At 48.6% G+C, this 13,238-nt stretch overlaps 1 protein-coding gene across 1 annotated transcript in view; it reads left to right on the forward strand.

The window, feature by feature from the left end:
* Positions 1-212: 212 nt before the first annotated feature.
* Positions 213-13,238, forward strand: part of KCNK13 (potassium two pore domain channel subfamily K member 13) — a 140,935-nt gene continuing 127,909 nt past the window's right edge. Inside the window, exons 1-2 of the mRNA XM_030930908.1 lie at positions 213-310; positions 761-1,890. Of these exons, the coding sequence (XP_030786768.1) occupies positions 1,557-1,890 (334 nt within the window). The 5' untranslated portion in view covers positions 213-310; positions 761-1,556. The remainder of the gene's footprint in view (positions 311-760; positions 1,891-13,238) is intronic.

A 13,238-nucleotide genomic window follows, 5' to 3' on the forward strand; every position in this document is an offset into this window, starting at 1 on the left:
CTCCCCAGATCTGCGCGCCCTGGTGGGAGCACTGCAGCCCCTGGTCGGCCCTCCGAACGCCGGGCGTCTACCCGCGGAGACCAGCGCAGGAGGTGGGCCCGCGCGCAAGGAGGCGGGCGACAGGGTGGAGTCGCCGCAGCTGGCAGCCGCACGGCTCCACCTGTTGCCGCGTCGGAGTGCGCCCGCCTGAGAAGGCAGAGCGCGGTGCGGACCTGTGCTCCCCGCGCCGGCCAGCAGGGCAGGGCCGTGGCTGCCAGGAGGCCCGGGAACAGTCTCGACGGAGCGGCGCGGAGAGGGCGCTCCCCGGAAGGTGAGATCTGAGCGCGGCAGCGGCGCCAGCGCCCCCTACAAGGCGGGGTTTCGGGGAGGGGGCCCTGGCGGTTTGCTGGAGAGCATTGCTGCTGGTGTGCGTGAGGTGGGGGATGCCTTCTGCGCGGACCCCGCGTCCAGGCAAAACTCTGGAACGCACTAGGCAGCCAAGCCCGGGTGGAAGAGATGGAACTCTCCAAGGTCAAGGTCTCCTGGCCGCGGGGCCCTTACAGCCCCCAGTCTCTGGTCTCCTCTCCGGAAGCGGGGCTGGCCTGCAGTGCGCGCTTGGTCCGGGCGGAGCCTACTAGCAGACGCAGAGGACGCCCCCGCGCAGGATCCAGAGACCAAGGGTGTTCTGGCATGGGCAAGGCGAGGCAGGCTGCCCGGGGGACATGCCCCTAACTTCCTTCGCTCCCTGTTCCAACCTCCCTTTCTGGTCTCCTCTCTCCAGCCTGTCCGCGCAACGGATGCGCAGCGTTGGGGCCCGGCGGGAGGTCGGGGCCCGCGGACGCCGCAGCCCTCGGACGCCGCTCAGCACAGCCCCTCTCTCCGTGCGCCCACCCTGGACCCGCTCCATCCCTAAGCCCCAGCAGCCGATTCGGTTACTCGGGAGGCCACAGGCTCAGCGCGACACCACGACCACAACTAGGACGCACCACCGTCGGTCTACCTGGGGAGGCACCTACAAAGCCAGCAGACTGACGCCCGCGTCTTAGCCGTCGGTGGCCTGAGAAGCGATAGTCAAAGGAACCAGGACCCCGGGGCTCTGCTTACCCGCCGACCTCCGGACCGCCTCGACCTTCTCTTCGGGAGAAATTTGAGTTCGCTCGAGCTTGCCCTGAAGACGCGCCACGCCCCCTCCCCTATCTAAGCCAGACAGGGAGCAGGGATGGAAACGGCGTCCGCAACCCAGCGCCAAGCAGACGTGGACTCTGCGCCCGCTCCCCGGGACCTTCAGCGTTAAGAACTCCGAGGAGAGCGGGGGGAGTGGAGAGGAACGGCGGCGACAAAGCGGATTTGAAACTAGGAGTCAAGGAGGACGTGGGGAGCTGGCGCCGCAGGAGCTACCGAGGCGGCGGCCGGGGGAGCCTCGCGGCCTGCGGGAGCTCCCGGCGGTCATGGGCGAGTCGGCGATGGGGCGCCCAGGAGCCGGCTGAGCGCCGGGGCCCTTATTTCCCGGGAGAGTGGGCGAGACTCCGCTGGCGCCGGGTGCCGTGGGCCTGGGGGCTGCCCCTGGGGGCCCGGCCATGGCCGGTCGGGGTTTCAGCTGGGGCCCAGGCCACCTGAACGAGGACAACGCGCGCTTTATGCTGCTGGCCGCGCTCATCGTGCTCTACCTGCTGGGCGGCGCCGCCGTCTTCTCCACGCTGGAGCTGGCGCACGAGCGCCAGGCCAAGCAGCGCTGGGAGGAGCGCCTGGCCAACTTCAGCCGCGGCCACAACCTGAGCCGCGACGAGCTGCGCGGCTTCCTCCGCCACTACGAGGAGGCCACTCGGGCCGGCATCCGCGTGGACAACGTCCGCCCGCGTTGGGACTTCACCGGCGCCTTCTACTTCGTGGGCACCGTCGTGTCCACCATAGGTGAGTGTGCTGGCCGGACTCGCTGACAACCTCCGGGCGGCCTCCACTTCCTCGGGGCGGGGGGACGGCAGGACTGACCCTCTCAGCTTTTCATTCATCCATCTGGGCGCCCAGCCCGACTGCACTGACATGAGCTGTAGCCTGATCAACAGGTGGCATTGCCTCCCGGCTGCTCTAATGTGGTCCAGGCACCGGCAGCTTCAGTGTCACCTGGCAGCTTGATAGAAATGCGGTCTCAGTCCCCTCTGCAGACCTGCTGAGTCAGAATCTGCCTGTTAACAAAGTCCCCAAAGGATTGGAATGATCCTTAAGTTGGAGACGCTCTGCTCTGGGAGATTTTCAGTCTCATGAAGGAGACAGGGCTTGAGTTCACGGGGAGGAAAGCTTTTACGGATAGGGACAGGAAACTGAACATTTACTGAGTCAGTCAGAGGGGAAGTGCAGGTTTTAAAACATTGTGCCCTCGACTTCACACCGAGAAAAAATCAGAACACCAGACTGGAAGTGAGGAAGCAAAAGTGCCAATGACGGTTCAAAGGATGGAAAATTTCCCACCAGGAAGAACCAGGGAAGTGACCTTTGGCCTGAATCAATTCGTGTTAGGCATAACTTGGGTTTGGGAACTGAAAGCGCGTTGCACCCTGGAGTAGAAGAGAATCGCACTCAGGGGTCCCATGAGCTGGTTGGAGTGGTGGAAGGAAGACTAGGAAGGTCTGCTAATGGGATGGAAGTGGGGGTAGGACCTTCACTGACAGACTGAGGATCTGGAACTTATCTAGAGGCACCTGGGAGCCATTGAGAAGTTTTTAGCAAAGATGTAGCACAGCTACAATCAGTTGTGTTTATTTCCCAGCAGAAGGAAAATGATTTGGGGGAGTCTTTGCTCCACACTCATAAAGATTGTTCATCCTTGAAGAATAATCAAGTGATTAATGGGGGTTGGGGAAGATGCTGTAGAAATAAATTCTGAGGGGGGCAAAAAGAGACCTGGAGCAGGGGAGGGAGCTTGGAAAAGTTAGATGGAGAGGAAGTGGCCTCCAAGCTGCAAAAAAGGCTGGCAGTTGCAAACAGCCCAGGGTGCATGTGCTGAGCGCTCTGTAGCTACTGCCCCTGTGCGCTCTAGAAGAGCTTGTTGGTGAGGTGGGGAGACAAGTTGAGCCTCCTTGAGGCTCCCACACATGGCTGTGCTACATAGACATTCTGCCAGGAGAAGCAGCACAAAAGACAAGAGAGATTGGCTTCAGGTTAGATTCATCGAGAAAGACTTCCCAGGGCTAGTCCAGGAATTCAGGGCTTCACCTGATGCATAGCAGGTGAGGCAGAGGACCAGCATGATTAGGGACACACAGGTTGTATCTGAAGTGTCTGGTTCCCAGCCCCCATCCCATCCCAGATGGCGCTGCCCATCAGCAGGCCATGATGGCACCACCATAACTAGGTGTCAGGCAGGAAAACTCGCAGCAGACCAGAACGGGCCCAAGATGGGTGGAGGAGGAATAACATCCCCATGGCTCTCCCCCAGAGCCTGCATTCTCTGCTGGACTCTAAGCAGAGAAAAGCCCAAAAGCCCCTCCTCACATCACCTCCCACGTCTCAGAAGACAGTTCCAGAATCTCCACATAGGCAAGACTTGGGATGAACAAACTGATTAGGAGGTATCATTTTGGAAGTGACCTTGACTCTACTGTGTTTGCATAGCAAGTACAGGATTTTTTTAGATTGGTTACTTGGGATGGTTTTGATGGGAGATTTGAGGGCTGAGTCTTCCCCACCACCATCAAAAACCATCTCTTTGTGCTCCCAGTGGGCACAGAGGCAGGAAGGAGCAGAGCATGTGTGTGGACAGGTGCATCCATGTAGCAGGAACTGAGAGTGGCATGGGTAGGTGGCCATATAGGAACATGGGCTTTGGTGATACGAATATGACAATGTGGCATGGAGGAGTGGAAAGAAACCTGGACAAAGAGTCTGGAATGGGGGCTTTTCATCCTGTCTTTGTATCTTGGGCAAGCCTCTTAACTATTCCGAGCCCCATCCTTTTCTCATCTGAGGCATCTACAGAGTGGCCACCTTGGTATCTGGCACATCAGCTATTTGGTGAATATTAGTCCTACCTGCCCCTGCTCCCTCCCTCCACCTAAGCCTACCCCGTCACAGGGTTCTTGTGAGGGACAATGAGCTCATGTTAGTGCATGCGTGTTAAAAGGTAAAAAACATTATGTAAGTGTGGGCTGATTTTTATTTCTCATTTGTAGCATTTCCTTTTAAATTGTTTCACTAATTGTTGTAATAACAGCACTGGCTAACCTTGATCAGGCCCATTTTAGGCACATACTGTATGATTATTACATGAATGTGCAATGCAGCTCATTGCTGTGTTACATTCACACTTCATTTCAGCCAACACAACTCCATGAGGTAGACATAGCAATCCCCCGTTATAGATGAAAAAACTGAAGGTTCAGGTTTTTTGTAAAATAAAATATAAAGAAGAAAAAATCAAGTTATATGCAGTCATATCATCCAAATTAACCATTATTAATGTTTTGGCCCATTTTCTTCTAGTCTCCTTTTTCCTCTGCATATACTTATATACATATGCATTTTTAAAAATTCGAATTATATTCTATAAACCACTAATATCTTGCATTTTTATTGTAACATTACATGATGGTGTTTTTCTTCTAAAAATTAATTCCACCATGCTTTATTCTGCAAAGACTTTGAGGTAGCAGACAAAGTATACAGTAAAATAATCATAAAATATAAAGAAAACTTCAGAACGAGGGAAAAGAAGAACAGAAATATGGAATGCAAACGGAGCTATGAAGTTGCTAGAGAGGAACTTTGTCTTAGTTTGGGTGCCCTCAGAAGCAGACCTTGAGCCAGGAATTTGAGTGCCAGCAGTTTATTGGGAGGAGCAAGGGATACAGGCAGGTGCAAGAGAAAGTGAATCAAGGAAGGAAAGTAAGTTAATCCAGGGTATGCTGGTAAGGCAGGCGCCATAGTGGGCAACTGGTACCTAATCCCAAGTGGAAGCTTGGAAGCAATGCAAAGTTCCTGACCCAGATATCCCACGCAAGAATGCTGGGATATTTACACACCCACACCTGTCAAGAACTGGTTAAAAAGCTGTCTGGGGAGGATGAGGAAGAAGCACAGGGATGTAAGTCCCAGGTACTTCCGGCCTTATTTTCTTCTGTGGACAGCGCAAGGGTAGCCTTCAGGCAAAGACAGGCTCTGCTGTTGGAAATCAGGCCAGTATGCCAGGAAATGATAACAAGATCCCAAGGAATGGTGGGGAATCCCATGGAAGGGAGAGAACCAGCAGTGACTGTTCAAGCTTCAGATGTGGTGTCAGGCTTCATGGCAGACAGTCATGACCCATGTTAGAATTCTTAGTATCAGAAAGGAGGAAACATAAACCTTTCCCAGTACCTAATTCTCCTTTTTTCTGGGACAGAGTCTTGCTGTCACCCAGGCTGGAGTGCAGTGGCACAAACTTGGTTCATTGCAACCCCTGCCCCCTCAGTTCAAGTGATTCTTCTGCCTCAGCCTCCCAAGTCGCTGGGATTACAGGTGTGCACCACCATACCCGGCTAACCTCTTTTTTTTTTTTTTTTACTAGAGATGGGCTTCGACCTGTTGGCCAGGCTGGCCTCAAACTCTTGACCTCAAGTGATCCTCCTGCCTCAGCCTCCCAAATGCTGGGATTACAGGTGTGAGCCACTTTTTTTTTGAGGGAGTCTCACTCTGTTGCCCAGGCTGGAGTGCAGTGGCACGAGCTTGGCTTACTGCAACTTCCATGCCTCCCGGGTTCAAACTATTCTCCTGCCTTGGCCCCCAAGTAGCTGGGATTACAGGCACAAGCCATCATGCCCAGCTAATTTTTGTATTTTTAGTAGAGATAGGGCTTCACCATGTTGGCCAGGCTGGTCTTGAAATCCTGGCCTCAAGTGATCCGTCCACCTCAGCCTCCCAAAGTGCTGAGATTACAGGCGTGAGCCACCACGCCTGGCCCCAGTACCTAATTCTCAAAAGTGTTTTCTCCTCGGGATTATATATAGGAGACATTATATAGGATAACAGATGATATTCACAAATAATATTTTCCTGGAAAATGCAATTGAGGATTTCATGTCGCTGTTACCTAATTGAGACCTTTGACTTAAAAGTCAAAGCTTAGAGTAGAAAACAGTTTGCCAGTTTCCCTAAAGGTTAAACCTAGAACTACTTTATGACCCAGCAATTCAATTTCTAGGTATATTTCCCCCCCAAAAAAAATCAAAAGTAGGGATTCAAACAGATATTTGTGTATCAGTGTTCATAGCAACATTATTCACAATATCCAAACAACCCAAGTGTCCATCGACAGATGAATGAATAAACCAAATGTGGGCTACATACAATGGAATATGATTCAGCCAAAAAAAAAAGGAATGAAACTGGCCAGGCACAGTGGCTCATGCCTGTAATCCCAACACTTTGGGAGACCAAGGCAGATGGATCACAAGGTCAGGAGTTCGAGACCAGCCTGGCCAATATGGTGAAACCTTGTCTCTACTAAAAGTATAAAAGTTAGCCAGGTGTGGTGGTCCGCGCCTGTAGTCCCAGCTACTCTGGAGGCTGAGGCAGAAGAATCGCTGGAACCCAGAAGGCGGAGGGTGCAATGAGCCGAGATTGCTCCACTGCACTCCAGCCTGGGTGACAGAGCAAGACTCCATCTCAAAAAAAAAAAGGAATGAAATGTTGATATATGCTATAACATAGGTGGACCTTGAAAATAATTATGCTTAGTAAAATAAGCCAGACACAGAAGGACAAATATCATATGATTCCACTTATATGAGGTATCTAGAATAGGCAAATTCATAGAGATAAATTAAAATAGAGGTTACTGGGGCTGAGGGAAGGCCAGAAGCGGGAGTTATTGTTTAATGGGTGCTTTCAGTTTGGGATGCTGAAAACATTTTGGGTATAGATAGTGGTGATGGTTATACAGCATTGCAAATATATTTAATGCTATTGAATTGTACACTTTTAAATGGTTAAAATGACAAATATGTTAAGTATATTTGACTGGAGTAAAGAAAACCTCAGGGCAGAGTATTAAAACACAATTCAGAAATGTTGATTCTGAAAAAGGCTAGAGATCATACATGAAACAGGAATAAATTTAAAGTACTCAGAGAAGTAGAATAACAATACGTCTGGTAAATGATCTTCTGTGAATATCTTTTCTCTGAAACCAGCTTTTGTTAGGAATTTGTCCTCATATTTGCTGGTGTATCTATAGCTAGCTTCTGTCCCCAAAGGGTTTGCGGTACTCTGCATTTGACAGAGTCAGGGGAGGCTTAGGTTTTGCTGCAGTAACAAGCTACTCCCAAAATCTCAGTAACTTAATGTAATAAAAGTGTACTTCTTACCCACACCAAGTTCACTATGGGCGCTGGTGATGCCACAGGGCGGTTGTCAGTGTGTTGCCCCAGCGCTTCAGGCCTCTTCTGTCTCTTGGCTCCTCTTCCTCAGCACATGCTTCCAGGATTGCTCTGGAAGGGGAAGAAAGGGCTGAAGAGTCGAGTACCAATGATCAAATGGCTGCCACCACCTGGAAGTAGCACAGGTCCCCTCCACTCCCATGTCATTGGCCAAATCAAGTCACAGAACCACCACACCCTACTTCAAGGGGTCAGGGAAACATTACCCCAGTCCCTTCGTGGCAAGCTGCAGAAGAAATGTTTCTTCCAGTCTAAAAAAGGATGTGTTGGGCCTGTCGCGGTGGCTCATGCCTGTGATCCCAGCACTTTGGGAGGGAGAGGTGGGTGGATTGCTTGAGGCCAGGAGTTCGAAACCAGCCTGGCCAACATGACGAAACCCGATCTCTACAAAAAAAAAATAGAAAAAATTAGCCAGGTGTGGTGGTGCAGGCCTGTAGTCCCAGCTACTTGGCGGGCTGAGGTGGGAGGATCGCTTGAGCCCAGGAGGTTGAGGTTGAGGCTGCAATGAGCCATGATTGTGCCACTGCACTCCAGCCTGGGCAATAGGGCAAGACCCTGTCTCAAACAGAAAAAAAAAAAAAGAAAAGAAAAGAAATGCAGAGTCTCAGGTCAACCCCAGACCAACAGAATCAAAGTCTATGCTTTAATAAGACACCCAGGTGAGTCCTGGGCACATTGAAGTTTGAGAAATCTAGAGTCTAGAGGGTCGTTCATGTTGTGATGTTGCTGACTAGGACAAGCCCTCCCATGCTTTAGAACATAGACAAACCGATGGCCAGGTAGGTATGGTGAGGAGGTGAGCTCACTTGCTGTCTTATGACCTCCTCGCCAGCTGGAAGTCAAGTGCGCTGAGGGCAGGTTCATTACACACCATCCAGATGCAGGGATGCGCCGGGCTCAGGCTGAGAAGATGACCCGGTTCATGAGGACCTGAGATGCTCAGACGGAGAGGCTCAGCCCTGCCTCATATGTGACTAGTTAACAGTTTTTATTGTTTTTTTTTTTTTTTTTTGAGACAGAGTTTCTCTGTGTCACCCAGGCTGGAGTGCAATGGCGTGATCTTGGCTCACTGCAACCTCTGCCTCAGGTGATTCTCCTGCCTCAGCCTCCTGAGTAGCTGGGATTACAGGCGCCTGCCACCACACCCGGCTAATTTTTGTATTTCTAGTAGAGATGGGGTTTCACCATGTTGGTCAGGCTGGTCTCAAACTCCTGACATCGTGATCTGCCCACCTCGACCCCCCAAAGTGCTGGGATTATAGGAGTGAGCCACTGCGCCCAGCCCTATTCATTTTTATTAAACAGAAATAATTATGCAGGTGCCCTTTTCTGGCCAGGGGTGTGACCCATGATTGGCTCTGCATGGCTGTACTCTACAAGGCCCCCATGGCATTCTGGGGCTCAACTGGTAGGTGTGTGGTTGGCCCTGGTCAGTGTGTAAATCCGTGTGGTGCTGAACTGAATATTGCTTTGGGAATCTTTTTTTTTCTTTTTTCTTTTCTCATGGGAACAAGGCTGGGGAAAGAGCTTTTGAAATCTAAGTGTATCAAGTCCAAACAATGAAATATTGGAAATCACTATTTTATAGTACAAAGTTATAAACTGACATCAGAGAAGATGAGGCATTCAGAAAGAATAAAAATATCCCCCAAATGCATTGAGGATATACATTAATGGATGTTAAGCATGAGTCCAGATTTAAATCATACATTGAGCACTTCACACATTACAAAGCATTTGTGCACAAACCTTACGAGATAGGTGGGGAAGTTATTACTAATTCCATTTTGCAAGTCAGGAAACTGAGGTGCAGACAGCATAAATCTCTTGCTTAAGACCACACAACTATAAAGTGGCAGAGTTAGAATTAGAACCAAGTTTTGTTTTGTTCAGTGTCTAGTGATGAAATAAATATATATTAGTTTTGGAAGACTGGAAATATATGGGAAAGTATAAAACAAGTAGAAATCATGCATAATTCTACCAACAACAAACATTGTAAATAGTCTGGGGAATCACATTATACATATTATATTGAACCTAAAGTGCTATTTAAAAAATCTAAGATGCATCATTATTTTACGTACCATCAAGAAAGAAACACTGCCAATTAAATTCGGACATGCTACCTGTTGTGGGATGCATCTCGATTTCAGAGATATTAAAATTTGGGGGAAAGGTGTATCTGAAAATCACTGAAATGTATTTTGTATCTCGTTGCTTTCTATATAACCATTATAACATGAGCAGATTGTTGTAATTAGGCAAAAATGAATCTCCTTATAATTAATCTCTTTGATTTCTATTAAAGTTGATTCAAAATGTTTATTAAAAATACTTATAGTTCATCTTCTCTGAATCAACTAATTCTCCCCTCATTTTTCTGCTGGGAGCAGGGGGATGCCGTGTTAATTAAACCTGTGTGCTTTATGGTTTAAGGATTTCGACCCTGTCTAAAGACTAAATGTGTCATAATTTTCATCCTTTGTCCTCTGTTCAATGTCTATAATTTCTTATTTATTACTTAGATAGAGATATGTTTTTCATTTCAACTCAGTTTCGTATTTCAGTCCTTTCCTTGTGCTTTCTCCCATTGTCTTCGTGCTTCAATCTTTGTCCATCCAGATTCCATAAGAATGCAAGCTTTTGTTTGGTATTTTTGCAACTACTCTCCGTTTCCAGTTACAGCAGTGACTTTTAAAGCACTTTAATGTATTGTTTCATGCGAACAGTGGCAGGTGCGTTTTGGAATTGCAGCTGAGGAGCAATGTGTGGTCGTGGGGAATGAGGAAACAGGAAGGGTAGCTGGTGAGAGCTTACCTACACTCGAGGTAGGGTGAGAGGGCCATACCTCTTCCAGCTTCTAAAATTTCATGGGGAAGCTCAGACCATCCATTCTGAGAATCCTGGATTTGTTCAATTATTTGTTTCCTGCTGGGAACATTTCAGTATCTGGAAGTTAGAGCTGTGTTGCAGGACATAGCCCTCACTCCCCATTGCCCAGCATTTAGTATTCATATATGCTCATCTTAGCCTGTTGCATTAGAAATTCTTGTTTATATTATAAAATAGAATGGCTTCCCTTTGTTTTATCCTAAATTCCATCCAGTTCTCTCTTTCCCTCTGTCCCTTTCTCTATGAAGGAGAGATGCGTTTGGTTTGAGTGTTAACCCAAATAATCCTTGGGCTCCTTGGGGTCCTGTCCAAGAAGCTGTCTTCTATTGAAAGAAGCACGGTGTGTTAGCCAAAAGTAATGAAAAATAAATTTGATTTCTGCTTGTATCTTAAAGGAACCTTAAAGAGTCTCCAATTTATAACGTAAAGGAAACTTCTTCCTTTTCTCCTCTCCCAGTCTCTCATACCTTAAAGGAGTTCTGGAACCTCTTATGCCTAAACTCCTCACCAAGTTTCTCCCAACCATCAGCCCTGTCTTTCTGTCCCTCCTGGTCCCATCTCTCCACATCTGTCCCTGCTCCCTGTTATCAGGATTGACTTCACTTCTGCAACATCATTTAGCTTTCTCTCAGCATATTTCCTGGATTCCCCATAGTAAAGGACAGTCCTGGTAGTTGACCAACAAGTAACAGTCTTTTCCTCTTAGAAGGAAGGAGAGAATTGGGAGGCCAAGGTGGGCAGATCACGAGGTCAGGAGATCGAGACCATCCTGGCCAACATGGTAAAACCCTGTCTCTACTAAAAATACAAAAAATTAGCTGGGCATGGTGGTGCACACCTGTAGTCCCAGCGACTCGAGAGGCTGAGGCAGGAGAATCACTTGAACCTGGAAGGTTGCAGTGAGCCAAGATCGCACCACCACACTCCAGCCTGGGTGACAGTGAGACTCCATCTCAAAAAAAAAAAAAAAAAAAAGAGAAGAGTAGGGGAAGATGGTAATCACTAGTACATTAATGACTTTACACCTGGGGAACATCTCAGCCATTTGAGGAGGACATTTCTGTGTTCAGACCCAGAAGCACACGGTCCTGCTGAGGACGGTGGGAGAATCACCTCATCAGAAGGCACCTCTGTCATAACACGGCCCTCCCTTCATCCTCCAGCCTTCTGCCTCTTTCGGTTCAGCTTGTGTGAATTGCCAGACATTTTACCAGGACCTTCAGCACACCTACTGCATCTTCCTTTGGCCAGAGAGCCATCTTTATAAGCCTAATTAGGTGCTCAGGGGTTTATTTTTCCCATTCTCTAATCAGCTGTCCTGTGCCTCTCAACTGATCGCCTCTCCTTGAAAGGGAAACACTGTAATCCGTGAACTCAGGGGTCAGAGAGTGTGAATGTAAATGAGTGTAACAGGTGGTAGGACATTAGGGAGCAGTAAGGCCTTGTACCCTGGAGAGAGCAGCCCCAACACAGGCATTCAGATTCTCACTTTGAAACAGCATTGCACTGGCCAGACAGGTCTGAGGGGTTGAGTCCCCCAGTTGAAGCTTTGATGATCACCAGCTCTGGGCTTCCTTATCTTTGGGAGGGAGAAGGACAGGGAGCGCATAGCATCGCTCTTGAGTGTAGCAGAGCTTGCTTTTTATAATTCACTTAAAGGATGCTTTTTCACAAAGAGTGAACCTTGCATGCACTTATTTCTTTTTTTTTTTTTTTTTTTTTTTTCGAGACGGAGTCTTGCTCTGTCGCCCAGGCTGGAGTACAGTGGCCGGATCTCAGCTCACTGCAAGCTCCGCCTCCCGGGTTTACGCCATTCTCCTGCCTCAGCCTCCCAAGTAGCTGGGACTACAGGTGCCTGCCACCTCGCCCGGCTAGTTTTTTTGTATTTTTTTAGTAGAGACGGGGTTTCACCGTGTTAGCCAGGATGGTCTCGATCTCCTGACCTCGTGATCCGCCCGTCTCGGCCTCCCAAAGTGCTGGGATTACAGGCTTGAGCCACTGCGCCCGGCCGCATGCACTTATTTCTAAAAGAAACTAAGGGCAGTTACACTCTCTTAAAGTCTTCTGATTTCTGCAACTACACATAGTTATTGAAATCTGTAAGTATGTGTGGACTATTAGCTTTTTCACATTATTTCCTATACACTTTTTCAAGAATTCCACGTGTTTATATGAATGCAGAATGGTTTAACTATCCTCAAATAGTTGGACTTGGGGGTTATATGTGATTTTTTTTTTTTTTTTACTATTGCATATAACAAAGGTATGAAATTTTGGATTTCACTGTGGTTAAACACAATGCACATCTTTGTGTACGTTTAGTTCTAACAACATCCCCATAAGGTTGGTACTATTAATATTCTCATGTTGCAGACAAGGATCCCGAGGCTCCAAGAGCTTCTGTGCTCCGTCTGAAGCCACCCAGCTGGAAGCAGTGTGGCATCTCCCTTCAAATCTTACACTCTGAACCACCACTTCTTTACCTTTTCTTCCTTTGGGGTCCGTGTTGTGGGAAGAATCGCCAGTTAAAGTGACCGTGTATGGTCTCTTTTATAGTGTGGTGGCCCTTAGGTGACCTGGGATAGTCTAAAAAGACAGAAGTGGTCTGGTTAGCGGAATCTCAGCGGAGGCTGATGATGTGTGTGCTACCACGGGTGTGAGGTTTGGGTAGCATGCTGGCTACTGCCCAGGAGTCCATGTAAACACAGACTTCTGCCTCCTACCGGCAGTTGTCTCCCAGCTGCAGCCTCTCTCCCATCACCATGAAGACGGGTGCCCACCCCCGGGACTTTCACCTCCAGTTCAGACATATTTGATCCCAGAAGTCACTTCCTGACTTTGCCCGTTAGCTCTTGTCATGTTGGCACCAAGGTTCTCTGTGTCTTGGGTTTTCCCTCCTTTTAAGCAGCTGATGAAGACCACAAGGCATTGGCCCTGAAGATCAACCAGGACTAT

The sequence above is a fragment of the Rhinopithecus roxellana genome, chromosome 5, assembly GCF_007565055.1.
Source record: "Rhinopithecus roxellana isolate Shanxi Qingling chromosome 5, ASM756505v1, whole genome shotgun sequence".
In the NCBI taxonomy this organism is placed as follows: Eukaryota; Metazoa; Chordata; class Mammalia; order Primates; family Cercopithecidae; genus Rhinopithecus; species Rhinopithecus roxellana.